Source organism: Apium graveolens, chromosome 6 (assembly GCF_009905375.1).
Source record: "Apium graveolens cultivar Ventura chromosome 6, ASM990537v1, whole genome shotgun sequence".
NCBI classification, from domain to species: Eukaryota; Viridiplantae; Streptophyta; class Magnoliopsida; order Apiales; family Apiaceae; genus Apium; species Apium graveolens.
The window spans coordinates 89,722,657-89,750,269 of record NC_133652.1 but is presented as its reverse complement, the minus strand read 5'-3'; the positions used below and the strand labels follow the sequence as shown (position 1 = coordinate 89,750,269).

The 27,613-nt window shown below is 34.7% G+C and overlaps 6 protein-coding genes and 1 non-coding gene across 7 annotated transcripts; 3 read left to right on the top strand and 4 right to left on the bottom strand.

Moving 5' to 3' along the window:
• The first annotated feature begins 17 nt into the window (after nt 1–17).
• On the top strand, nt 18–3,070 carry LOC141663793 (riboflavin biosynthesis protein PYRD, chloroplastic). Its single transcript, XM_074469615.1, has 3 exons — nt 18–499; nt 1,576–1,874; nt 2,197–3,070. Exons 1-3 carry the CDS (start codon nt 110–112, stop codon nt 2,804–2,806), a joined length of 1,299 nt encoding a protein of 432 aa, XP_074325716.1. The 5' UTR covers nt 18–109; the 3' UTR covers nt 2,807–3,070.
• Nucleotides 3,071–4,277: 1,207 nt separating this feature from the next.
• On the bottom strand, nt 4,278–7,102 carry LOC141663563 (ASI1-immunoprecipitated protein 1-like). The gene is made up of 4 exons (XM_074469345.1): nt 7,039–7,102; nt 5,382–5,837; nt 5,132–5,302; nt 4,278–4,549 (listed from the first exon to the last, which is right to left on the bottom strand). Exons 2-3 carry the CDS (start codon nt 5,826–5,828, stop codon nt 5,153–5,155), a joined length of 597 nt encoding a protein of 198 aa, XP_074325446.1. The 5' UTR covers nt 5,829–5,837; nt 7,039–7,102; the 3' UTR covers nt 4,278–4,549; nt 5,132–5,152.
• A 97-nt stretch (nt 7,103–7,199) lies between these two features.
• On the top strand, nt 7,200–7,271 carry TRNAC-GCA (transfer RNA cysteine (anticodon GCA)). The gene has a single exon. It is a non-coding gene; the product is annotated as a tRNA-Cys (tRNA).
• Nucleotides 7,272–15,295: 8,024 nt separating this feature from the next.
• LOC141667561 (putative receptor-like protein kinase At4g10390) lies at nt 15,296–16,529 on the top strand. Its single transcript, XM_074474106.1, has one exon. The coding sequence runs from the start codon at nt 15,370–15,372 to the stop codon at nt 16,396–16,398; it is 1,029 nt and encodes a 342-aa protein (XP_074330207.1). The 5' UTR covers nt 15,296–15,369; the 3' UTR covers nt 16,399–16,529.
• A 149-nt stretch (nt 16,530–16,678) lies between these two features.
• On the bottom strand, nt 16,679–17,478 carry LOC141668915 (kiwellin-1-like). The gene has a single exon (XM_074475978.1). The coding sequence runs from the start codon at nt 17,401–17,403 to the stop codon at nt 16,834–16,836; it is 570 nt and encodes a 189-aa protein (XP_074332079.1). The 5' UTR covers nt 17,404–17,478; the 3' UTR covers nt 16,679–16,833.
• A 1,612-nt stretch (nt 17,479–19,090) lies between these two features.
• LOC141668896 (kiwellin-1-like) lies at nt 19,091–19,648 on the bottom strand. Its single transcript, XM_074475949.1, has one exon. The coding sequence runs from the start codon at nt 19,640–19,642 to the stop codon at nt 19,091–19,093; it is 552 nt and encodes a 183-aa protein (XP_074332050.1). The 5' UTR covers nt 19,643–19,648.
• Nucleotides 19,649–20,744: 1,096 nt separating this feature from the next.
• Nucleotides 20,745–25,163, bottom strand: LOC141664034 (multiple C2 domain and transmembrane region protein 5-like). Its single transcript, XM_074469897.1, has 2 exons — nt 24,918–25,163; nt 20,745–24,096 (listed from the first exon to the last, which is right to left on the bottom strand). The coding sequence occupies exon 2, from the start codon at nt 24,007–24,009 to the stop codon at nt 20,962–20,964; it is 3,048 nt and encodes a 1,015-aa protein (XP_074325998.1). The 5' UTR covers nt 24,010–24,096; nt 24,918–25,163; the 3' UTR covers nt 20,745–20,961.
• Between the last annotated feature and the right edge of the window lie 2,450 nt (nt 25,164–27,613).

The window sequence follows — 27,613 nt, the reverse complement described above, 5'->3', positions numbered from 1 at the left end:
TCGTTCAGTTCATGTTCAAATAACCCTCCCCTTTCGTAGTTGAGTTTATATTTATTTCAATACTGATTTTCACTTAATTGCAAATTTTCATTACACACAGATCAAGATAATGTATGTTCGGACAATTTCATCCCCAAACTATAAGTTTAACCCTATAAATGTTTCACCTTTAGCTCATTTCCTAAACACCAAAAGTTCAAAACTTGTGTACAATAGTCCAATTTACAAATCTGGGTTTTGCAATTCAGTGAAAAGGGTATCTGAAAAACCAATGTTCTTGAAAAACAATGGTGGTTTGATTGGGATTAGATGTGATGGGTCATTTGGGAAAGATGAGAAAGATAGTGAGAATAGTTTTTATATGAGAAGAGCTTTGGAGCTTGCTAAGAAAGCTACTGGGCATACTAGTCCTAATCCATTGGTTGGTTGTGTAATTGTGAATGATGGGAAGATTGTTGGTGAAGGGTTTCATCCTAAAGCTGGCCAACCTCATGCTGAGGTAATTTTTTCTTCATCTGGAAATATATGATTCATCTAATATAAAATATGTAACTGAATTTACATTTATCTTTAAATGATATATTGTTGTTTTAAGTTTTTATCATTTGTTTGGATTCAGTAGTGGTATAGTTACATGTAGCTCATTGTGTTTGTTATGTTAGAATTGTTGGCTTGTGTTAGTTTTGTTCCCTCATGAGTTGAGACTTCAACCATGTAGAAGTGGCAACTCTGGGTTTCGGTTGACTACTTAAGCACGTGACAAGTTCATGTATGTTCCAAAACATACTGATATCCGATGAAAATATATATAAAGGGATAATTTGTAATTGTCTCAAATTATTTTTTAGGTTTTATCTTGTGTAATAGCATCGATAATCAAGTCAAGTTCGAGTCGGGTTCTAGGCTGTTTTAGACATTGCCACTCTAAATTTAAACTAACATGTAAATACTGATAATGATACGAAGTATGGTCCTGTCTTGTTTATAAAGATGGTCAAAGCAAATTAGCGTGTTCTTTCAAGTGAGGGTCAGAAAACAAGATATTTGTGGTCGATAATGTGTTTTACTTTGAGCTTTTTGAAGTTCAAAACTGATAAAAGAAATTAAAGGAAAAAATGGTTGGAAATTCAGCTATGCTTGTAGCATTGTGCAAATACGAGTTTTGACATTTTAACAAACAAAGAGTGTTGGAATAATCTTAAATTTAGTTATTAATTATTTGTTTATTTAATTATTTGATATTTAGCAATAGATTAATTATTAGAGAAAAATATTATTTTAGAATTGTTTAGTAGTGGGCTAGTGGAGTTATGGAGTAAATTATGGACATGTAATTTACCCATTAATTAGTAGTGGTTAGTTTTAGTAGTAGTTAGTTTTAATATGTTTGTAAAGCCTATATAATGGCTAGTTTACCTTGAGTTTTAAAGGAGGAAAAGAAAACAAGAAATATAGTTGTACAAGTCCTCTGCAAAAAAAATGTAGGTGTCTTTTTGTCTGAAGTTTTTTTTCCAACAAAGAGGTGTCATAGCAGTTCACTACAGATTTGGCTAAGTCAGGTTGTCTGAAATACAGGTCTTTGCTCTAAGAGATGCCGGAAATTTGGCAGAAAATGGGACTGCTTATGTGACTTTGGAACCATGTAACCATTATGGGAGAACACCGCCATGTAGCGAAGCACTTATCAAAGCGAAGGTGAAAAATGTCGTGGTTGGGATGGTGGATCCAAACCCCATTGTAGCGTCCAAGGGGGTGGATAAACTAAGAGCTACAGGAATTATTGTTACTGTAGGTGTTGAAGAAGACATGTGCAAGAAGCTTAATGAAGGTTATATTCATCAAATGCTGACAGGCAAGCCCTTGGTTACACTAAGGTGAAGTCATCACTCTCAAAATTACTTCATTCTTTTGGTTTGATTGGTTAGAATAGTGTCTTATACGCTTATGTATAAGTTTATCATATGCATTTAGCTTCATACTCCTTTTAACAATTCACATGACCTATCTGCTAAAGCTTAACTTTCTGTTACAAGTGTGTCATTGTTGGAAGTTAATCTTGATATTATGTACAATAACAAGAAAGAATATATGATAACTCTTTCAATAGTTAAAACGTACTTTTGGAAGAGAGGGGGTGGGGTTTATATCAAACTTTTTACAACTTAATTCTCAAAATGTTGTACTTGATACATGCAGATACACACTCTCAGTTAATGGCTGTCTGACAGATCAACTTGGGGAGGAAGTAGTGGCACCAGGTGGATACTACTCAAAAATTTTGCAAGAATATGATGCAGTTATACTATCTTCTACACTGTTGGCAAAGACATCTTCACTTCCTTTGTCTAATGAACCTGGAGCCAATCAACCTCTTAAAATTGTAATAGCAAAATCTTCCAGTTCCCAGTTTCAAATCCCCATTGCCACAAATGAATCAACTTCCAAAGTAATAGTATTTACTGACAAAGAGATGGACTTGGGATCTCAAACAGCTCAACAAGGTATTGAAACTGTTGTTTTAGAAAAGATAAGCCTACTTGCCATCCTTGAGTACTGCAAAGGTCTAGGACTGTGCAGCGTTTTACTGGATTTGAGAGGTGATATTCTTGAGCTTGAAGAAACACTGAGAGAGGGTTTTGAGCAAAGTTTGATACAGAAGGTTGCGGTGGAAGTTTTGCCAGAATGGGATATAAGCAAAGAAGAAGTTTTGCCAGTGACACTAAAGAATTTGGGGAAAGGACTAAAGCTGAAAAATTTAACGTCACAAATCTCTGGAAATATTGTATTGCTAGAGGGATACTTTTGATGGAAATTATGATTATACCTAGAGAAATATGAATCAGTAAGGCTTGATTTTACTGACAGTCTATGGTATACTAAGAACGGCCATACATCAGCTTGAAGAATATTGATCTTTGATCCCGTCGTTTGATAAGAGAGCATGTAATTGTATTGACCTTATTATTCATCACCAAAAGTCAAAAACCTTGAATTTATTTGCATGTTTTGTCTGTAAGTAATTTCAAGAAGTGTGTTTCGACTGATCTCTGTATCACATCCAAATTAACAACACATTTCTATTCAAATTCTTTGCAAATAAAGCTTATAGTATTATGGCACGAAAAGTTGAAACACATTAGGGGCACATAAAAGTAAATAATTATAACCAAAGCAAGATAAATACATACAGTAAGGAGAAAATTGGCCCTGAGGATGCCTCATGGCTCATGGAAGTTACCCGAGGTTAGGTTAAATTTTCATACAAAATATCCTCAAGCATTATAATACGTATTGTCTTGACCTCAGGGTGTTACCCGGGATGAATTTCATTGCCAGTAAGCTCTAACCAAGCCATTATACCAAAAGTACCAGTAAATGTAAGAATCCACCCCGATTTTTGTTATCATGTCCAAAGATGAAGTCTTTCACATAAGGCAACTCTCAATTGCTGCCTTAATCTGCAGTTAAGTTCTAAGGTAAACGGGGCAATTAATAAAGTGCGACTTGAGAAGCTTAGCCCTACATTTTAAATTTTGATGAATGCCAATAATGAATTGCTATTGTGTTATGTATGAAGGTCAATTGATATGACGCAGTTAAGTGTGTTCTTCATGTAAGGATGAGAAAACAAGATATACAGGTGGTCACTGGGGTTGAAGTTATAACATTTTCATGGCTGAAGATACCATCACTTCCTTTCTTTAATGAACCTGGAGCCAATTAATCTCTTAATATTATAAAAAAAATATCCCAAACTCAAATTACCCACATACAAAACTTCGAAAGAGGTGGTAATACGAAAAGAGATGACTGCAGGACTGGTAGGGCTCAGCAAGGTAATTGTGGAAAATAAGACAAACTTACCACCAACCCTCCAGCACTGCCAGGGTTAGAAAAATGCAGCATTTTACTGGATTAAAGAGGTCACTTTCACGAGTTAGATTGTGAAGGGCGAAGGGCAGTTCTAAGAAAAAGTTTGCTAAAAAAGGTTGATGCCTAAGTATTGCTAACATGGATGCACACCAATAAGTGTTTGGTCACTGTAACTAAAGAAATTAACACGAATGAGTGTGACGCTAGCTGGATATTTATGACGGAAGCAACTACAGCATATCGTGTAACCACACAAACCTTGCTTTAGAAAACTATAATACCAGTTAGATCATTCTGTATTTCCATAGAACAACATTAACACTGGTTATCCCATTTACAACCACCATAAGAAAGCATAATAACTTCGCAAACCAAAATTAGAGTAACAGACACCACAAAGACCATACAAATACTTTAATATAAAATGGTTTAGTAAGCATAAGGAGAACAGATATCACAATATTTTCTGAATACATAAAAGCCACAACTATAGTGGAACTCAGTCGAGACTAAAAAACGTTAACTAGGTTATTGGTTTTAATTCCATACTGCTACACAAGACATTAAGTCAGACATACTACGGATTCGCACCGTTAGAGATCAGCCTCCTGCCCTATTAGGCCAAAGTAGAAGAACTGTTTCACGGAATTCTTCGCTAACTTAGTTGCCTCTTCATCTGCAGTTAAAAGGGAAAGAAGAGACCTTAGAATATCTTGGCAGATAGCAACAGGCGAAATCACCCCAAGTTGTCAATATATATTAAGAAATCAAGTACGTAGGAATCACAAGCAACTAAAATCCAAATGGTTCTCCGACCAAAAAGAGTCAAAAGGTACATATATCATGATAAAAATCATAACAAAGTAGTCAAGCATCAACAAATTTGAATATGTGATAACGCAAGTAACAGTATCGATTTTAAATCAAGAGTACGTCAGTACAACAATAATGAACAAGAAGGAAACCAAAATAATAACAATAAAACAGTGAGTTAACTGATACATATTTGGTTACATGCATAAATAAATTATAGATATAATAAATAATTATTAGAGTGGCCACCACTTCTGTCCTTCATACTAGCTTTTCCAAATTCGTATTCATTTTTGCTCTCTTTTTCTCGAAGCCAAGGGAAAGCCATATTGTTTTTCAATATTAAAACTGCAGAGACTATTGGTAATATGTACTTTAAAGTCTAAATGTCTAATACTTATTATGCTCGCTCATATTGCTCTAGGAGAAATGATTAACATTTTACCACTATCATCGAACATATTCCCTAATTTCGCATATTCATGTCGTAGCAGCTTCCCAACTTTTGAGCAGTCCCATCTGATAAAACTCTTTGTAACTGCTCATACTTCTTATAGTTTGCTTTTAGGGTCTCTGCTTGCCTCTTATGAATCTTTTCTTCTTCCAAAAGTTGTTTCTGGAATTCATTAAAAACTAAGTCAGGTCACAACTAATGAGTATGGCTAAGATACATAGGAGGAAGGGTGGAAGTCTACCTGGTGTAGGAATGAAGCCTCAGAAGCATGTTTTAGAACAATTTTCTTCATCTTCTGCGCCACCTCAAAATCAGGATCCTTTTCATCCAACCAGCGACACGGTATCTTCCCACCTGGTTTCCTTGGGCGCTCATGAAACATCTCTATCTCAGCAGCAGTTGCCCTTACAGGCCTTGGCATCCCACAAATCATAAACGGAGAATTAGAAATTACTGCTATAATCTGACTGGCCTGCTTTGCATCTTCCATCTCTACTAAAGCAGCAGATGGGATATTCTTAAGGCCCGTGAAGTTGGGAACAAAGTGGACGTTAACCACTTTACCAAACTGATCAAGAGCATTTCTTATAACTGCATCAGTGACTTGAGGTTTTAAGTTGTCGAGATAAACGGTTCTTTTCACCTTCTCTTCGAAAGCAGCATACTCAGCTTCAGCAGATTGCTCCATAGCAGTGAACTGGAAGAACATTACAAAGCGCAAAAACCGCATATCATTCTTTTACTAGAAAATTAAAATTACCAGTTGATCATAAAGTTTAATAAGCCTTACTGCAAGTTTTCAGTCAATCACAGTCCATAAATAGAACCTAAATCACAGAACGTAGAACACTAAATGGTAACAACTATATGATGCCTAGGAAGTAGGAAGATATTAAAGTTATAATAGTTTTTTCTGCCTCTGATTAACATACAAAAGCATTCTTCATTCACATATCACATATGAAGTTACCTTGCTCTATATTACACAAGTTTAAATATAAATTGCTTCCCACTTGTCAAATTCAACAATTCTCAAATGGTTACATCCTAAGAAGCAAGGACCCTTGGGTCGCATGCCGAGTCCCTGTGTCGGATACTCGGACACACGTATCCCCGTATCGGACACGCGGATTCTTCCATGATACAAATCTGAAATTTTATCTTCAGAAATTGTAGTCAAAATCTAATTTAGCAAACTACATTTACAAAATAAAGTATCCATGTCTATTAGTTACTACAAAATTAAGTAACTTACATCTAAATGTGAGTATACATATTCAAAAGAATTTTGAAATGTCTCATTGAGGGTGTCCGATTTCTTGTGGAAAGTGATATATTCCAATAAACGGCTATTTTGACCAAAAGGTCAAATGACAACATTTACCCTGAAAGAAACATATGTACACTATATACATTTCGATTTATACACATTAAGAAAACTGCAAACCCTAATTTAAGACTCATAACACCGAACATATCCGCTTTTACACGAAATTTTTAACTCAGTCCACCCTTGTAGACTGTAGTGCATTAAGGGATCAAATGAATAAGCCTATGCAAGTAGGTCATAGCAACAAGATGTTTATTTATCATAATTTTAAATTTATTCTTGAGGAACAACACACGAAAATAATATGCAACAACTTCAAACATAAATGGCATTCTCAATGTATGGACATACATCATAAGAATATAAACATTTAACTTGCAAACTAGTAACTATATAGTATTTCACGAGAAGTCGATAAATGAATATTTGATAACCGAATAATGAATAAATTTTTCCGGTCCAAAGCAAGGTGAGTGCGTACTTGTAACCTAGACAAGTGAATAATCGGTTCCAAGGATATTTACTTTTTTTCGAGATTATGTAAATGTGAGATGAGTGTAAGGAATACCTGGAAAGGAATAAGAGATTTCAGTGGAGATTGTCGCAATCAACAGGGGAGAGAGAGAACGTTGATTTTGTTTTACTTTTACAGTCTACTGCTCAGATATTTATTACCCCTAAAATCATGACTTACTATTTATACTATAATCGGCTAAAAGTAAACATCAAGGGTCCATAGCTCAGTGGTAGAGCAATTGACTGCAGATCAATAGGTCACCGGTTCGAACCCGGTTGGGCCCTTTTCAGTTTCTATTAATTTTATAAATGTTGTGGGCGCTACATTTTAACTTTTCTTCACACGTGGCCTTTTTTTTTTTTAAAGAAAAGGCAGGATGTTTATTTGTTTACATTGTTTTGCTAAGTGGGGTTTTACTGTACTTGGCAGAATTCTGGTTGCTTACTGAATTTAAATTTGAGATGGTGTTTCCACATTACATTTTGGTAAATATATTTTTCATAATTTGAATAAGAAAGTGAAATGGAGTTGCTAACTCAAGCGTAAATCTCAACTTCAGAGCATCTTCGAGAGACTCTTGACTCACTCTTTAAAAATAATATAAAAAATTAGCTCATAGCAAGATAACGTAGATTCATCTCCAATAATAAATTTTAAACTCACCCTTTATATATTATTTTATAATTAAAAGTATATTGAAGTTATAAAAGGACAATAGAAGAGGGAGAGAGAAAGAAAGTGGAGAGATAATTTTTAATATAAAATGTAAGTTCAGAGTTAGGTAGATGTTCTTAGAATTGAGCAAGAGAAGAGGCTCTTAGAGCAAGTTCAATGCAATACTATAAGTAGCGTCATCTTCATAATTTGAAACCAGATCTTAAAACTTTCAACTCCAAAATAGTTCTATCCTTGAATACAAATATGCATATATGCATCCTTGATTCTAAATTTTCTAAATTTGAAACCAAAAATTTATTTATGCATCCATGCCACATCATCAAGTAACCATAATTTATATGCATATTGGTAAACTTTAAATAATATTTAGGAAGAAAACACAAAAATGAGTTAAATTTGGAATTATTTGGTTTCAAAATGCAACTAGCATTGGAGTTGAAATTCTATTTTAGCACCAAAAATATTTTTTGATGCCAAATTATAGCAATGACTATAGTCATTTTGCATCTAGTATTGGACTTGCTCTTAAACTTTTAAAGAGCTCTTGGAGCTCAAATTTTAGCATCACTCTTTATTTTGAAACTTAATAGCCCATATAAAAACTTGTTGGAGATGCTCTCACAAGTGCATATTTCAAGGCTCTTAAGCTTTTAAAGAGCTCTCTTAAAACTCAAATTTTAGCATCTTAGAGCTCAAATTTTAGCATCACTCTTTATTTTTAAATTTAAGAACCCATATAAGGAGTTTGTCGAAGAAGCTCTCACAACTACAACCGCGTATTTCAAAGCCTTGATGTCTTGGTTGATCGATTTTCCAAGCCCGACCTCCGAAAAATAGTTAAAATAATTTTAATCACACAAGGCGGAAAATATGAATTAAGATTATCTTCCTTTTCGCGATTTTTTTAATAAAGACAATAAGGATTTGGGTTCGATACCCTCTATTTTATTGAAATGATGGAATTCCAAAAACGCTTCCCAAAATCGTTTTCAACTACTAGAGTACTCAAAAATCGTTTTCAACTACTAGAGTACTCAAAATAGTAATGATAATAAAATGGGATCCTCGTGCATATGTATGCGCCCCTGATGGCCTACAGAACCTTTGGCCTACGGTCATACCACCCTCTCCCTCTCCGGGAGGTTTCACTTTCGGAACAAAAGGCCACACCTATAACATGCCTCACCTTCAGCAATAATAAGAAATAAAGCTATTGAACGTGTCAAGAAGTAAAGAGTTGGTCATCCCTGAAAATCTGGACAGCATGACACCTTGCCTTTTTCATCTGACTCATCCAAGTTATTAATAGATAGTTTTACAAGATGGCAACGTAACTTAAAAAGGTGGCGGCTCCTACCAAGGAGATGATAAAAAATAAAGACTTAAAGAAAAAAAGAGGATAAAAAGGACAACAACCTGGTGACAAGCAACCTGGTGACAAGCTACCCACAAAACTTCTTCTAATATTGCCACGTGAGAGGTCATGTAAGGAAGAGGTGTTAAGGAATGACATAAAAGGAGAACACATATTAGAAAAAGAGAACAACGGACAACACCACCGGGATTGGTTCGGTGATGGCCAAAAATCAACACCATCCTTACGAATTGATGTAGCTCTATTTCAAAGGCCATCAGATTGGCGCGGCTGCCGGAGAGCGAGTACTTTCCTGCTCTACAACGACATCATGGACTTACATAGGAAAGTCACATAGTCTTGTTTCCTGATTTCAAGTTTTCGTCGCTATAAAGAAAATTGAATAGGTACTGAATGGTGTTATTTATTATGTTTGAAAGGATAAATATATATAGCAGAGATGAAGTATCATAAATATTGTTTGTAATATCATGATTATCGTTTCTGGGTATGTATGTCTAGCCTTTGCCATATCAGGTAAGCTTTATACGCATGCTTGGTATGTCAACAAAGACTAATAAAAGTTGTGTTTTGTGTTTGTGAAGGAAGATGGCATAAGATTTTTGCTCAGCTCTTCCTTCACCTTGTGCCTTCTTGTATTTTATCTTTTTTAATTTCTACACTTGTTAAACAGCCAGCCGTAATCATTATCTATTATCGTACATGTACATTACTATATCAGCAAGGTTTTATGTTATTGCACACATTGATTCTGAGTCCTATTTTGTGTCATATCATACTTGTCGTTTTTGTTTTCCATATTAAGTTTCTCTCATGTGGCTGCTAGAAGAAAGATTGATCGGAAGACATCAAATTCAGTAACCAATATATGTAGCTCCTTACGGCCTATTTCGCCTATGGCTACGGTTCGAATTTAATTTGTCTCCCAATATCTTGGTTTTCCATAATTTCCACACATCTCTTATTTTTCATTTAGACATAGTGGTAATAAGTTTTCCTTGCTTAAGTTCAATTAGTATATGCTCTGCCGATATTATATTATTCTTATGATGAACTACGAATCATTCAAATAAGGTCTATTGCTGTTAGACTAGTTTCCATAAACATGTATTGGTTAGCAGAAATTTTGATACAGATGTAACATCGTCATTTCAAATATCTTGTAAAGCACAATCTGTAAAGCTTCTAGTGTTCTGAGATTTTATAAAGAAACACTAGTTGTTCGTATGTAGTTGTTAGTGTAGGTAGGATATTAACTTCCTAAATTGAAGGACTTAACTCAAATCAAGCACCGATGAAATCAGAAGCAAGAAGGACGGATTTGTTGAAAAAACTTAGAGAAAAAAGACACCTACATTTTTTTTGCAGAGAACTTGTACTGCTATATTTCTTATTTTCTTTTCCTCTCCTAAAACTCAAGGTAAACTAGCCATTATATAGGCTTTACAAACATATTAAAACTAACTATTACTAAAACTAACCACTACTAATTAATGGGTAAATTACATGTCCATAATTTACTCCATAACTCCACTACCCCACTACTAAACAATTTTAAAATAATATTTTTCTCTAATAATTAATCTATTGCTAAATATCTAATAATTAAATAAATAAATAATTAATAACTAAATTTAAGATTATTCCAACATTCACCCCCATAATCTTAAATTTACGAATCACTTTCTCTTCGCTGTGATGCACTTCTCACCACCATCAATTTTGATGCACTATCTCATCAAAAACACTTTGGAGCACTTTCTCTCCACAACTCTAAAATAAAATTTCTTTCATGGCCTCTTGAGCCATGATATCTTTCTCATTATTTCCCCCGCTCATGTTCCTCCTTCATTTTTATTCTTGCTTCTCTTTCCTTTTTCACGTACCATTTCATCTTGATATTTCACTAAATATATATGGAGAAATTTTTAATACCATTTGAAATCTCAGATAAATACTTAATATATATATATATATATATATATAAATGTATGTATTTTTATAAGAGTCTCACAAGCCTTATAACATATAGCTCTAATGCCATGTTGAAAAAACTTAGAGAAAAAAGACACCTATATGTACTGCTATATTTCTTGTTTTCTTTTCCTCTCCTAAAACTCAAGGTAAACTAGCCATTATATATGTTTTACAAACATATTAAAACTAACTATTACTAAAACTAACCACTACTAATTAATGGGTAAATTACATGTCCATAATTTACTCCATAACTCCACTACCCCACTACTAAACAATTCTAAAATAATATTTTTCTCTAATAATTAATCTATTGCTAAATATCTAATAATTAAATAAACAAATAATTAATAACTAAATTTAAGATTATTCCAACATTCACCCCCATAATCTTAAATTTACGAAGCACTTTCTCTTCGCCTGTGATGCACTTCTCACCACCATCAATTTTGATGCACTATCTCATCAAAAATACTTTGGAGCACTTTCTCTCCAAAAACACTTTGGAGCACATTCTCTCCACAACTCTAAAATAAAATTTCTTTCATGGCCTCTTGAGCCATGATATCTTTCTCATTATTTCCCCCGTTCATGTTCCTCCTTCATTTTTATTCTTGCTTCTCTTTCCTTTTTCATGTACCATTTCATCTTGATATTTCACTAAATATATATGGAGAAATTTTTAATACCATTTGAAATCTCAGATAAATACTTAATATATATATATATATATATATATATAAATGTATGTATTTTTATAAGAGTCTCACAAGCCTTATAACATATAGCTCTAATGCCATGTTGAAAAAACTTAGAGAAAAAAGACACCTATATGTACTGCTATATTTCTTGTTTTCTTTTCCTCTCCTAAAACTCAAGGTAAACTAGCCATTATATATGTTTTACAAACATATTAAAACTAACTATTACTAAAACTAACCACTACTAATTAATGGGTAAATTACATGTCCATAATTTACTCCATAACTCCACTACCCCACTACTAAACAATTCTAAAATAATATTTTTCTCTAATAATTAATCTATTGCTAAATATCTAATAATTAAATAAACAAATAATTAATAACTAAATTTAAGATTATTCCAACATTCACCCCCATAATCTTAAATTTACGAAGCACTTTCTCTTCGCCTGTGATGCACTTCTCACCACCATCAATTTTGATGCACTATCTCATCAAAAATACTTTGGAGCACTTTCTCTCCAAAAACACTTTGGAGCACATTCTCTCCACAACTCTAAAATAAAATTTCTTTCATGGCCTCTTGAGCCATGATATCTTTCTCATTATTTCCCCCGTTCATGTTCCTCCTTCATTTTTATTCTTGCTTCTCTTTCCTTTTTCACGTACCATTTCATCTTGATATTTCACTAAATATATATGGAGAAATTTTTAATACCATTTGAAATCTCAGATAAATACTTAATATATATATATATATATATATATATATATATATATATATATATAAATGTATGTATTTTTATAAGAGTCTCACAAGCCTTATAACATATAGCTCTAATGCCATGTTGAAAAAACTTAGAGAAAAAAGACACCTATATGTACTGCTATATTTCTTGTTTTCTTTTCCTCTCCTAAAACTCAAGGTAAACTAGCCATTATATATGTTTTACAAACATATTAAAACTAACTATTACTAAAACTAACCACTACTAATTAATGGGTAAATTACATGTCCATAATTTACTCCATAACTCCACTACCCCACTACTAAACAATTCTAAAATAATATTTTTCTCTAATAATTAATCTATTGCTAAATATCTAATAATTAAATAAACAAATAATTAATAACTAAATTTAAGATTATTCCAACATTCACCCCCATAATCTTAAATTTACGAAGCACTTTCTCTTCGCCTGTGATGCACTTCTCACCACCATCAATTTTGATGCACTATCTCATCAAAAATACTTTGGAGCACTTTCTCTCCAAAAACACTTTGGAGCACATTCTCTCCACAACTCTAAAATAAAATTTCTTTCATGGCCTCTTGAGCCATGATATCTTTCTCATTATTTCCCCCGCTCATGTTCCTCCTTCATTTTTATTCTTGCTTCTCTTTCCTTTTCCACGTACCATTTCATCTTGATATTTCACTAAATATATATGGAGAAATTTTTAATACCATTTGAAATCTCAGATAAATACTTAATATATATATATATATATATATATATATATATATATGTATGTATTTTTATAAGAGTCTCACAAGCCTTATAACATATAGCTCTGATGCCATGTTGAAAAACTTAGAGAAAAAAGACACCTACATGTACTGCTATATTTCTTGTTTTCTTTTTCTCTCCTAAAACTCAAGGTAAACTAGCCATTATATAGGCTTTGCAAACATATTAAAACTAACTATTACTAAAAGTAACCACTACTAATTAATGGGTAAATTACATGTCCATAATTTACTCCATAACTCCACTACCCTACTACTAAACAATTTTAAAATAATATTTTTCTTTAATAATTAATCTATTGCTAAATATCTAATAATTAAATAAACAAATAATTAATAACTAAATTTAAGATTATTCCAATACGATTAACATCTTCACTTTTCTCTCTGAAACCTGTATCTGCATCAATGATCTTCTATCTCTTAGCAGATTTCACTCTATGTTTCTGTTAAACAAGATCAAGTAGTAGGAAGTTTACATGTACGTTTGCGAGACCGGAACAAAATCACACATCTCTTTGCTTTCTGCATCTTTGTAACCTAAAGATTACAACTAGTTTTGGGGGCTACTGATGGCCTACAGAACCTTTGGCCTACGGTCATACCACCCTCTCCGGGAGGCGTCACCATCGGAACAAAAGGCCACACCTATAACATGGCTCACCTTCAGCAATAACAAGAAATAAAGCTACTGGACGTGTCAAGAAGTAAAGAGTTGGTCATCCCTGAAAATCCGGACAGCATGACACCTTGCCCTTTTTCATCTGACTCATCCAAGTTATTAATAGATAGTTTTACAAGATGGCAACATAACTTAAAAAGGTGGTGGCTCCTATCCAAGGAGATGATAAAAAATAAAGACTCAGAGAAAAAAAGGAGGATAAGAAGGACAGTAACCTGGTGACAAGCAACTTGGTGACAACAACCTGGTGACAAGTTACCCACAAAACTTCTTCTAATATTGTCACGTGAGAGGTCATGTAAGGAGGAGGTGTTAAGGAATTACATAAAAGAAGGACACACAGAAAAGAAAAAGAGAACAACGGACAACAACACCAGGACTGGTTCGATGATGGCAAAAAATCAACACCATTCTTACGAATTGATGTAGCTCTATTTCAAAGGCTATCAGCCCCAAATTAAAAGTTGACAAATGTCGTACCACTTTATTGGAGAAATTTTTTGGAAATGAATTCGGATACGTAGTAACTCTTATATAAATATACATGCATCTCTACCTACTTTGTCAATCAAGAAAGTGCCGAGAAGACACTGTCATATACTAATAATAGGAGCGCCGCTGCTTAGGAAAGTGACCAAGTTCATTTTCATAATGTTAAATTTGTACAATCAGATCTCATGATCTGAATCAAACACCTCCACGGGGACCTTTCTCACCTTCCATGCTATGTACATGGATAATATAGATTTATAGTGTGCTACACCTAGTATTTGTTCAGTCAACCATAATGGGACAAGTCTAAAGTTCTTAAAAGAACCACACGAGTAACGTATTTAAACTAATATTAAGCCTTACTACCTCTTTGTCTGTCGGTGCCGTGAGCATGCACCGGAGGTCTAGGTGCCAGTCCCCTGTTAGGTACTCTGTAGATTATGTCGATTTTTTTTGTTTTTCCTTCTTAAATATTCAAATGAAATATCAATGTTGAACATATAAGATTCAATCTAAATTTCTGACAGGATGCGGTATTGTTGAGCTGAGAAAGGCCTCTCAATAGGATCTTATGCTATATTTTAACAGCATTAAAACGACACCGATCTGGAGGGCGTGCTGTACAAGGGTCAAACAATATGGAAAATTTTAATATAAAAATCACACGAGCACCGCAAAGTTTTAAAGTCTTAGATATTAAATTGTCTATTTGTCTGTAGGTAGTGTTGTGTTTTTTTTTTTTTTTTTTTTTTAAATTTTGAGCTTGTACATTTCCATCTTCTTGGTTACTTCCTCTGCAGTACGGGCTGTACCCACCTCTATCTGACCTTACTCTTCTTAAATATCATCACAACTAGAGTGAAAATATCACTTATTCTTTTCATTTGTTTGATTTATTTCATTTTTTCTTAGGTTGTGTTTTTTACTTTATTCATTTATATCATGGCTTTTCTTAAGTTCTTTAAGTTCAAGATTAGGCAAAAACGTGTTCATGATGGTGTTGTTGCAGTTTCTGATGGATGTAAAAATGTTCGTAGCAATGTTTTGGATGATTTTGTTGCGAGGAGGTTTAGGTGGGAAGAAATTCAAGTGCTTACGATGAATTGTTCCAGCTCTCGGATGATTGGATATGGAGGTTTTAGTTCTGTTTATCTTGCAAAGTTTCTTGATTCATCGCTTGGAGCTGTCAAGATTCAGTTTAGTAGTGAGCGGCTCAATCAAGTTTTCCAGCAAGAATTAAAGATTTTGCGTATTGTTTCTCATCCAAATATTGTCAAGCTCAAGGGCTACTGTGATGAACGCGATGAAGGTGTCTTGGTGTTTGATTACATGAGTAATGGGACACTGGATGTGAATCTGAGAGGTAGAGGGAAGAAGAATTCACAGCCTCTTTCTTGGAAAAAACGAATGATAATTGCATTCCAGTTAGCTTCGGCTATCGAATATTTGCATGAAAAGTGCAGCTTACAGATAGTCCATGGTGACATTAAGGCCTCAAATGTATTGCTTGATGAGAACTTCAATTGTAAACTCTGTGACTTTGGTTCTGCCAAGATGGGGTTTACGTCGTTGGTACTACCACCATCATCGTCTTCAATGAATCGTAATCGGATGATTGTTGGTTCTCAGGGCTACTTGGATCCTCACTATCTCAAAACAGGACTTGCTTCAAAGAAACAGGATATTTACAGTTTCGGGGTCATTCTTCTGGAGCTTATTACAGGAACTGAAGCATTTTGCCCAAAGAACAGACAAAATCTAACAACAACAGCTGATCCAATGATGAGAGATCCTTCAAAGGTTAAGGACATGGTGGATCCATGGCTTGTCAACAACGATCACACCTTTAAATTGGAAGAGGCTAAGGTTATGGCATCTATTTCGGCCAAGTGCCTAAGACAATCTCCAAGTATCAGGCTTTCTGCTAATGAAATCATAACAACAATGAAAGATCAAGTCCCTTCTATTTAAAATTTGTTTGAGAAATCCACTATGATTGCAAAAGGATAGATTAAGATTGATTTCTTGTTTACCAATGTAAATATACACATGTACCTAGTGATGCCATTGTATTTTATCAAACATTTGATGATATTTGCTAATGTGGCTGTTCATGTCAATCTTTATATTATACACATCAACACAAATTTCGTTTCTTCAATAATAACAATGTAGTGAACACTGAACACACATGATACTAAAATAGATAGAAATTTATCAAATAGGATCACATCCTCCACCTCCTTTATGCAGCTTCATACAAATTAACAGTAAAGAAACAGATACAAGTCTTATTTGCTTGAGCATATTCAATGCAACCGCGACGCACATATGAAATCTATGTAGCAATTATTTTTTGTACCATATAATTTTTTTTATTAATTTGGTTACTTGTGGATGGACCAATTAAGCATCAGACCAAGTGATGTCCAAATCGCCCCAATTACTTTCAGGCACTCCCAAGGCTTTCCAGACAGCTTTGGAGGCATCCACAATGTTGTTAGGGCAAGGTGGCTGATAGTCATGATCGCTGTCACACCCCATCGTTGAATCACACTCATCAACCACCATGGCTTTCACGCTTTTCCCATTCCCATGTATATTAACAAAATTCAGGCATCTCTTCTTGTTATTGAACCAGCCTGTCGACAATGCCACCACCGGAGTGTTGTCAGAGTGGAATTTACCATCACACTCGGATGGAGCGCCACCATCACCACCCTTCTCGAAACTATTGATTGTCAAGGTTGCCTTTGTGTGGCTAGACACCGGAGGAGAGCAAGTGAATGTTGTGTATAACTTGCCTTTGACACAACAGTCTGAATCATTTTCGGTGTTGCATTGTCCTGGTGGTGGTTTTTTGCCCTTAATCTTGCCACTGGGCTTGCATGACTGAGCATCAACTGTTGCAACAAGAAGAACAATAACGAAGAAAATGAATGCAGAGTATTTTGACAGTGAGCCTTGATTCTTCATTATCCTTTACTTTATAGCTTCTAGTTATGTGTTTGGATGGGATGCTTGTTAATAGGCCATGCATGCAACTATTTATAGGAATTCCTAATGAACCAGATGCTCATCCAATCAGAGGCCTCAGTTTCTTCACCTTTTAGCCCAGCAAATAACAAGGCTTTGGCTTAGAAAACAAGAACATAATAGGACAGTGTACTGTATACGTAAATTGTTTTATCCAGTGTCTGTTTCTCAAGTTAGTATCTGATTGAATAGAATTCTGTAGTTTATGAGAATCCTATTACTTGTTTAGGAATCATTAGTTAGATCCCTTCTTCAGCCAATAACCGACAACAATCAGCAGAACGGACAGGACTTGATATGCAGAAAAGATATGTAGCTGGGTCATTAAGTGATAAGTTTACAAGATTAACACTAAACAAATCAATGGACAAATTAGTTTCGGCTGATAATGAAATATGGAGTATAAATGTTTGTTGGTTTAGAAGAAGATAATTACCTTATACAATATTTTTTAGATCGATCAGAACTATATAAGTTTAACCGCATATTTTTCACTCAATACAGCTAATTTATACAAATAAGCAACCACATATACGGCTTCTGCAGTATCCGATATAATTTATTCATCACACATTTGGTTTACTCACAATCAATCCATATGATGTTAGTGTCGTATCCTTGTTAGTAGTTACGGCTGCAATTCAATACAGTATCTAATAAACTGTCAACATTGCGTAAAAGATTAACAGTGGAGTAAAGCGGCCAATATTGAATTGCAGCCGTTTGGAAAGGAAACTCGGTGCTAAATAGTACTGTGCTGGTGTTCTATCTCCAAATAAAAGAGGCAAGGATCCTATTTTTAACTTCAATAGAAGCAAAACATGGACTGATACAACCTTACACAAGTACTGGAATCTGGAAATTATGCAGCTGCCTTGCACTGATAAATCAACAAGCTAGCACATGAGGCTGCTGCCACAAATTCGATCTGCCTCTGTTGTTTACTTGCATCTCTGATCATTATTAACTGTACTTTCACGGTCATCTGTATCTCACTGCCCGTATAAATTCAGTGGCGGAGCTAGCCATTTAGCTGGGGCCATGGTAGCCAAAATTCATGCCATGTAAAAATGCCAGAAGAAAAAAATTAAAAAATAAAACAGAAAGCTAAGAGACCAAAAAATACAGATCATGATGACTATAAACTAATGAATTGATCATATGATTCAGTATATAAGCTACTGGAGTTGCTCCAATGCATTTTCCAGTATCAGAAAAACTGAAACAAGGGAGCTATTGTTCATATGGCCCTTGCAAAAATTTTAACCAAGCTTCCCCACTGCCATTCATTACGTTACAATGTAGTGAACATGCAAAATAAATTAACATTTAGAATATACATCTGCTACAAGAAAACAAGATATAAGATAAATGATCAGATATGAAAAGGGAGGTATCATCATTACAACAGCATTGCAACAGATACAGATCTTACTTTTACAAGGATATCAAATCCACCAGGATGAACGTGGCCTCTTTTTCTATAACCAAATAACATTACACCAACTTCTGCTTTATTAATTCACAAGCATTATTTTGACTTTGAATTATTTATTTTAATTTGGCTACTTATTATAGATCAGTTAAGCATCAGATCATTATGTCCATTTCTCCCCATTCAGATCAGTTAAGCATCAGACCATGTAATCTCCATTTCTCCCCAATCACCTTCAGACACTCCCAAGGCCTTCCAGACAGCTTTGGAGGCATCCACAATGTTGTTAGGGCAAGGTGGCTGATAGTCATGATCGCTGTCACACCCCATCGTTGAATCACACTCATCAACCACCATGGCTTTCACGCTTTTCCCATTTCCATGTATATTAACAAAATTCAGACATCTCTTCTTGTTATTGAACCAGCCTGTCGACAATGCCACCACCGGAGTATTGTCAGAGTGGAACTTACCATCACACTCTGATGGACCGCCACCATCACCACCCTTCTCGAAACTATTGATTGTCAAGGTTGCCTTTGTGTTGCTAGACACTTTAGGTGAGCATGTATATGTTGTGTATGACTTCCCTTGTACACAACAGTCTGAATTATATCCTATTTTGCATTGTCCCGGTGGAGGTTTTTTGCCCTTAATCTTGCCACTAGGATTGCAAGTTTGAGAATCAACTAATTGAACTGTTGCAACTGAAAGAACAATAAGGAAAAAGATGATAGTCTTCATTATCGATCTTTTGATGTGTTTCAGTACTAGAGGATGATTTATAAAACATGCAATTTCAGAAACTATTTATAGAAGATCCTAGTGAATTAGATACTCATCTAATCAATCAAGCCTCAGTTTCTTCACTTTTTTAATCCAATAAAACAACAAATCAGGTTAGGCTTAGTTCACAAGAATAAATTGGAACAACCACAGTAAATTATTTTTGGATTACTCTGGATCTCTGTCTGTCTTAATAATATATGAAGATGTAGATTCCTGAATGTTTAGGGCAAGCCATGTCACTAGTTCACGAAACAGTATGGTGACAAAAATGGACATATATATTAATATCAGAACTACAAGGTAATACTCCTTGTAACACAACATAATAGCATTGACAAAAAACTAAGTATATACTGAATGTCATAGTCAGGGTTAATTGATCTCAAGACTTGTCTGGCCTTGATTCCGAATCGAACATCTGACCGACTAGCCTGAAAAGAAATTAATTTGTATCAGAGCTGCTAGCTATGCTCATTTGTAGTGTAGTGGTTTTAGTGGTAGAAATGACAAGCATAGTAAATTAAATCTTACAAGACAACAATTTTATTACATAATACTTTCCTTTATATTGACTTTGAGAATTTCATAATTGTTTTGTGATAGAACTGAGGAGGAGGTATAGCATATATATAATACAGCTATCAATCTCTAAGAGTAGAATATATGAATGGTTTATCAAATGATGATGTTACAAATGCACTGAAAGTTAAGAAACAGGATCTTGATTAGATCACAAAACCTCGAAGTGCTTGTCGTTTGGGACTTTGAGAAGGCTGCAGTGTGAAACTTACCCTGGTTCTTCAAATTTTCAGAGCATGTCAACTCTAGGCTTATGATATATCGTTTTGTTTAGAGGTGGCGATCTTAGGGTTACAGTCTGGCTTGCTCTTAGACGAAATAATTTCCATCATTTTTGAGATTTTCTTTGATATCCTTTTCGAGTTACCTCTGAGACATGTAGCATGTGATAATAAACACTAAGCAAGCATATTTTGTGTGTCCTAACTACAACTTCAAAATACATTTCTTATCTTTATTTAAGAGAAGTATCCAACTATTTCGACCATATCATTTAACAACCTTTTTACAAAAATCGACAAAGTAATATGAACAATATACTCCTGCAATTGGCATCTATCTTTATACACTTCAAAATCCATGAATCCCAACAGATTACAAAAAATGGCAATGCAGCAAAACTATGTTGTAACCACTTGCAAACAAACCTTACACGGATACTTTAGACAAAATGTTGCAGGACATGAACTGATGAATCAAAACATGCTGTCCGTCCTGGAAGGCAGCCTGCGGAAAAAATTGAGTGGTGCAGATGGCAAATTATAACGAAACCAAGGATGCCTCATGCTATAAAATCCAGCACCCACAACTAGTACTCGGAACGGGGTTACGTACAACACAATCGCAGCCACTAGACAGAATATCATAAATATTGTTGTGGCTCGTGTATCCCGCCAGCTGACAAGTGCTTGCACGCGTTCCCCTTGGCTTGCTATGTCACCAACCACACTCTGAATCCGTCCACCCAAATTTCTTAACCGATCATACCTCCTTCGAACAAGGTCTGAGCTTCGAGATGTAGGAAATGTGTCGAATTCCTCATCAACTTCATCCTGGTGTACTAAATCAGCATGAGAAATTCTTGTGTTCATATGAGGAGGGTATCTTTCACGAAACCGATGGTTCCACCCTCCTATAAGAAGCATGTACAGAAACACAGTTGGAAGAATCAGCTCCGGAAAAAACACGAGCAGTACAAACAAAGCATGTACTAGTATCGTCGTGACAGGATTCCTCCACAGGAAAACCTCTCCAAACCATTTACTAACAGCAAACAATCCATTTAAAACTGAGACTAATCGGAAAAAATTTGCCTTGCTTCGCCTCATGCTCCAGAGATGTGAATCAGCATCAGTCATGTATTCTACTATTTCCTTTCGTAGGGGTGGTTCAGCACGGCTGAGCCTAGCTGCCACTATGTTAACAGCTTGGTGACGAAGCATGTCTTGCTGCATCACTGTCAATGGCCTCACATAATGCATTTTTGGTAAAAGGGGACGTGAGTACATATACATCATGTTGAGCATAGATGTGCTTGAAAATCGGATAGCTAGATGCAATTCCCCCATTTTCTTTACACCTGAGGGATGAAGAACTAGCAGTGGATAGGAGTGAGTGTATACACGGCTAGTTTCGAGGGTAGAGAGCCTAATGCGTACCTTACCTATTTTCATATCTCTGTTTCCACTTGAACCATTCTCAGTAAGCTGACTGTTATCAAAAATACCAACAGTGAGAACAGTTGCGTGATCATAAACATCCCAAGAATATTGTTCATTATATTTTGGGTTTAAGCTATCATTTATTGTTCGGGTTCGAATCCATTTGTGGCCATACTTGGCTACACAATATGTATCTGATGTTCCTCTTCCATTTCTCGTTTTCATAGGGTGCAGTCCATCGGCATTTAGAACACCAAGTTCTAGGACACCTATAGATGGCTTCCACAGCTGTTTTGCTGTTGGTCGGAGATCACTGCTGTGGTGAGTGGATTCATCAAATACATGATACCCTCCATCAAGGCAAACTCTGATATTGAGCCTTGTCGCAAATTTTTCCTTTTTTATCTCTTCAACATCAGTTATGTTTGGTTTTTGCAGACTGAACCATCGAGCTTGAATTATTCTATCGTCAGCACGCTTTTCAACTGAGTTCAATGGTATAATAACCCTTCCAAATATCTCATCTTTGTTAGGACCAACACGTTCTTCAACTGAAAGGAAAACATGATCTTCAAAGGGTTCAGCAGCAACAAACATCATGTCCTCATTCCACATTGCATGTGCAGAGCGTGCTTGAATTACCTTTGTTTTCAGTACCTGGTTACCTATCTGTACTCTGACATATACATCCGGAAACCGAGTCTTGTCAGACAAAACCAGGTCTTGAACCTCAATTACATTGACGCGAACATACCATAGTTTTGGTGAGTGGTACACTTTTGAGCGGATGTGGGAAGATGGCATGGAACTATCCACGGGAATAGAATCTGAATGCCAAGCATCAGAAAAAGCCTCATCAGCTTGTGTTCCAATCCAGACAGCAAGCATCAGTTCTCCTTTAGTTTTCCGTCCCTTCTTGTCTTCCAGGCGATACCACTCTGGTGCCAATGGACTGTCTGGAGGAACTCGAGTAGGAACGTCATTTAGATCATATCGAATAATTCCTACAAAGTCATCTTTCAACAAATCTTTGTCCTTAATTACAACTTCCAGTATAGATGTTTGCACTCTTTCCCGTGAGAAAGAAAACACAGTATTCCATTCTGGTTTATGTGTTTTCGAGAAGTGCTGTGTGACTCCTTTATAGTTTCCTACACGTACTTCAACATAAGGATCAAGGCTACCTGTAACATCCATGTTAGGGAGGTCACGTGCTTTTACAATTCGTACAAAAAGGAATTGCATTGGCTCAACAAGATCATAAGTTTTAGCTAGCTTGTCTGCAGGTTTCACTCGACCTCCAACAATTCTACCCCCTCCAAGAAAAGGGCTAGTCTCTTTCAGTGCATATTCCATTGGTTGTGATGTAGAATCTGAGTACATGAACCCAATGTTGGAAGAGCTAGTTTCAGATCTCATTTCATTAACACCATATGTTGTTGGTTGTTGCACGCTGGTAGTAGGGATATGTGGTGGTTGCTGCTGCTGCTGCTGATGCTGTTGCTGCGGTTGCTTTGGATTTTCCAGATGGTGGAACGTGTGTGTTGACTCATCTTTCTGCTTTGAAGATTGATAGGGATCCAAATTCTGTGCTTGTTGGAGACTTGCTTGAGTTTGAGCTGATAACGAACTTGTACGTGAGGATGGCTCCCTAGAAGGAAGAGGATTAGAGGACATAATGGATGGACTATCAGTGAGGAATACCTTAAGTCCGATCTCGCCTTTAACACGGGAGAAAAAGTTCCGTTTCTCGAGAGGGTAATGCAAAACAACAGCATCGGAGTAAGGCACGAAAGATGTCCCTGTTATACAAACCTTGCCCAGGAAAGATTTAGAGCTGTTAGCTTTATTATTGTTGTAAACATGAGCCTCAAGGGTGAGATTGGATAGATTCTCAGGATTAGATATGTTGAAATAGAAAGACTCGTTCCAAACAGGACCAACATCCTTCTCTTTGACAGTGGTCCGAAATCGCTGATGATCAAAGTGGAGCTCCACAAAGGCATTGGATGAGCCTTGGCCATCTTTTGGTACAAGGTTGTGGGCACTGACAACCTTCACACCTAGTTTGAGATTACGCATGGATAGTTGTTTTGAACTACACTGAAACGTGCTGATGAATGAAATCCGATGTCCCACTAGGAAGAACCTGCAGGCATGACAGAGTAACTGGAATCCAAAAAAAAGAAGAGTAAAATAGAGTAAAAGGTCAGAAAGGACCTAGTGAAGTCAACAAAACTAATTGATAATTATTCACCTCAATATTATCTAAAGTACACAGGGATATAAGGTCTGCAAACATATTTTAAGATTCTAAGTGTTACAAATTTTAGATACAAGCTCTGAAAGTTGAACATTTGAGAGAGATATATGAGAGTTGAGACATATATGAGTAGCTCAGACATTCACAAACTAAATCATCACATAATTCAGAATCAACACATGCTCTGTGGTATATTCAATATTTTTTCGCATATTCAACTAAAGAGATGCATGTTTATTAACAAAAAAGATAAAGAGAACAGAATCAAAGAGGTCAATCAACTAGTAACAGGGGTCAAAAAACAAAAGATGAACACCTTTTAGCTTCTGCTGAGGCCACCACTGCATAAAGACCAGGAAATCTAGGGTTCCTTGAAATATACTTCACAAAACAGATGACTAAAAATAAACTCTAAATTTAAATTTACTTCACATAGGTCTGACCAAAAAAACAATCTAGAAAACATGCCTAGAGAAAGCCAAAAAGGGACAAAACAGAGAATCTTGGTCTTTAACATTCCATAACAGAATTTTGAAAAAGCCATCAAAATGCTCAGTTTTAACTCCATATACATGCATACCTCCTAAAAATATGAATAGTGTAGCATATTTCACTTCACAAAGTATATATATATATATATATATATATGAAAATGATTTATAAAAAAACTGCAGTAAAGAAAATCAAACAAAAACTAAAGGCAAAAGAAGAGGTATATGAGAATTACCTCTATACTTGAGCCATTCTTATATGAAATAAACAGAGTCTGGGAGTTTGATTAAATCATCTTGTTGATTTTAGGAGAGAAATATATGAAGAGGGTCAACGAGATTTACAAGGAAATTTAAGAGAGAAGTCAAGAGAACTGAATGAAAGAGTTGAGGAGGTGGATGGTAAAGAGGGAGGGAAATGTTGTGTGATGTTACAATACAAATATTGAGAAATGGAATGGAATGCGGTTTACATATTTGTTGGTAGAGAGAACAACCTCGGGTTATTACACAAAGTCTACGCTTTCTGGTTTACCTGTGTTTGTCTCACGTTGATAACTTTATTCTCAATACAATTCATTTTATATTCCGACTTGACATATGTGTTCTTTTTTATTAGGCTGTCTTTGTTTTGACTTCTCAAGCCTATTATTTATTTTTTCTAATTATTACATTACTACAATTTACTATTTTATTAAATAAAAGTGAGAAAGATCCCGTCCGGGTTATTAAAGGCCCGGACTATTATTTTTAACGGGCCTTCCCCTTCCAGCCCTTGATCCAGTCTTCAATAAAGCCTGTTTTCCTCTTCTTCTCCTTTTTTTCTCCCAATCCCTGAACATGAGTTTCTCAGGGCAGATAGAAAATAAAATACCCATATTTATATCTATGTTAACATACACAATATTTTTATTGATGGATAGGATCATTATTACCACAATTTTCTTGTCAATATGCTTCTTCTTATTGTTATTTCGGTTATAATAAGTTCATCTTCTATTAAAATCGAGAACGCATTTTTTTTATAATAAAACTCTTTTTTTCTCTCGTCATTCTTATTTTATTTCTCACAATTTATAGTGGACGTGAAATGCAATATCCAAAAGGATGTGTTCCACTATACGACCCATAAATGAGCTCTCAATTGAGGGGGAGTATTAAATATATGATTATATTGGAGTTTTTTACTAACACCTTAAAATTTTAGATGAACTGGTTATCGACATGGTATCAAGAGATAGGTTGGTTCGAACTGCGATAGGTTATGGCGAGTTATGTCTGTAACGTCCGGAAAATATTATGTAATTATTTTTATCAATAAGTAATTATTATGTGATATTTATGTGAATTTTGGTGAATTATTTGATAATTGATATTAATATTTGGGTGTTGATATCTGGTAAAAATTAGGATATTTTAATTTTTAATTGTTCCGAATAAAATATAGATAAATTTGAAATTTTTCTGGGAATTTTTGGAGTGTTATGTGATTTTATAAAGATTTATAGAATCAATAATGATTATTTTATGTGATTATAAAATTACTTTTTAAAATCAGAAATCGTCAAATATCCTTATAATCACGTAAAATAATAATTATTGATTCTATAAATCCTTATAAAATCACATAACCCTCCAAAAATTCCCAGAAAAATATCAAAATTATCTATATTTTATTCGGAACAATTAAAAATTAAAATATCCTAATTTTTACAAGATATCAACACCCAATATTAATATCAATCATGAAATAATTTACCAAAATTCACATAATAATTACTTATTGATAAAAATAATTATATAATATTTCCCGGCCGTTACACCCTTCCCCCTTAAAAAGATTTTGTCCTCAGAATCATGCTAAGGAACAGACCATGATATTTTTCGAGTATCTTAAAATTTCTCAGGACTCGTCATTTTAACCACCACTCAACAGTCTTTTGCCAATATCAACATCTATCAGTTGCACATGCAACCTACTTTGAGTCTCCCTTCCGTACATATGGAGCTAAATTACTCTTCCTGATCATACACATATGAATGTCTTATGAACTAGTTATACCTGTGACAACAAGGCCAACTCATTCGCAGTCGTTCTATCTATCTCATTGTCTCAAAGGACTAACTTAATTTACACTAATCTTCTTTTCTATTTAATTCCAATAAATCGTGATCACGAATACTCCCTATTTTTACTGACTGTTTTACTTTATTTCTCACGTCTCTTTCTGTTCGATTAGCCTGACCTATTATCATTTTCAATCGTATTCGAGAATCTTTAATCGGTCTCCTATACTTTTCATTCTTCTGCGCTCGATATACTGAGCTCATGGCGTCTTATGCTTCGAAACGTTCTAAATCTATTTCAAAAATTAAAGATTAAAGGAAAATCTCAGCAATTGCATTTAACTTACCACTTTGTAGTATACCTCAATTTTTTTTCAATCATTGTCAAGTATTTTCATCAAGCGAGAATCTTTTACTATCTGAAAGAAAATGTATTAATTTGGAATGGGCTGAATCATAAATTTATTCAAAACCGAACTCTTGGTAATAATACTCAGCTTGTCGTCATATCAAATTAGATATCAATATGAACTTTGATGCTCACAACATTCCATACTGAAGTTAACATCAATCATCTATATTAATACAACCTTTGATATATAACAACAAGGTAAGTATAATCACGTAAAATAATAACTATTGATTCTATAAATCCTTATAAAATCACATAACCCTCCAAAAATTCCCAGAAAAATATCAAAATTATCTATATTTTATTCGGAACAATTAAAAATTAAAATATCCTAATTTTTACAAGATATCAACACCCAAATATTAATATCAATCATCAAATAATTCACCAAAATTCACATAATAATTACTTATTGATAAAAATAATTATATAATATTTCCCGGCCGTTACACC

Bases quoted from the DNA above. Each gene is read 5' to 3' on its own strand.
- LOC141668915 (XM_074475978.1), bottom strand. From the start codon at position 17,403: ATGAAGAATCAAGGCTCACTGTCAAAATACTCTGCATTCATTTTCTTC.
- LOC141668896 (XM_074475949.1), bottom strand. From the start codon at position 19,642: ATGAAGACTATCATCTTTTTCCTTATTGTTCTTTCAGTTGCAACAGTT.
- LOC141667561 (XM_074474106.1), top strand. From the start codon at position 15,370: ATGGCTTTTCTTAAGTTCTTTAAGTTCAAGATTAGGCAAAAACGTGTT.
- LOC141663793 (XM_074469615.1), top strand. From the start codon at position 110: ATGTATGTTCGGACAATTTCATCCCCAAACTATAAGTTTAACCCTATA. The intron at 500-1,575 runs GTAATTTTTTCT...TCTGAAATACAG, and splicing joins CTGGCCAACCTCATGCTGAG to GTCTTTGCTCTAAGAGATGC. The intron at 1,875-2,196 runs GTGAAGTCATCA...TGATACATGCAG, and splicing joins AAGCCCTTGGTTACACTAAG to ATACACACTCTCAGTTAATG.
- LOC141664034 (XM_074469897.1), bottom strand. From the start codon at position 24,009: ATGCGTAATCTCAAACTAGGTGTGAAGGTTGTCAGTGCCCACAACCTT.
- LOC141663563 (XM_074469345.1), bottom strand. From the start codon at position 5,828: ATGGAGCAATCTGCTGAAGCTGAGTATGCTGCTTTCGAAGAGAAGGTG. The intron at 5,303-5,381 runs GTAGACTTCCAC...AATGAATTCCAG, and splicing joins AGGCTTCATTCCTACACCAG to AAACAACTTTTGGAAGAAGA.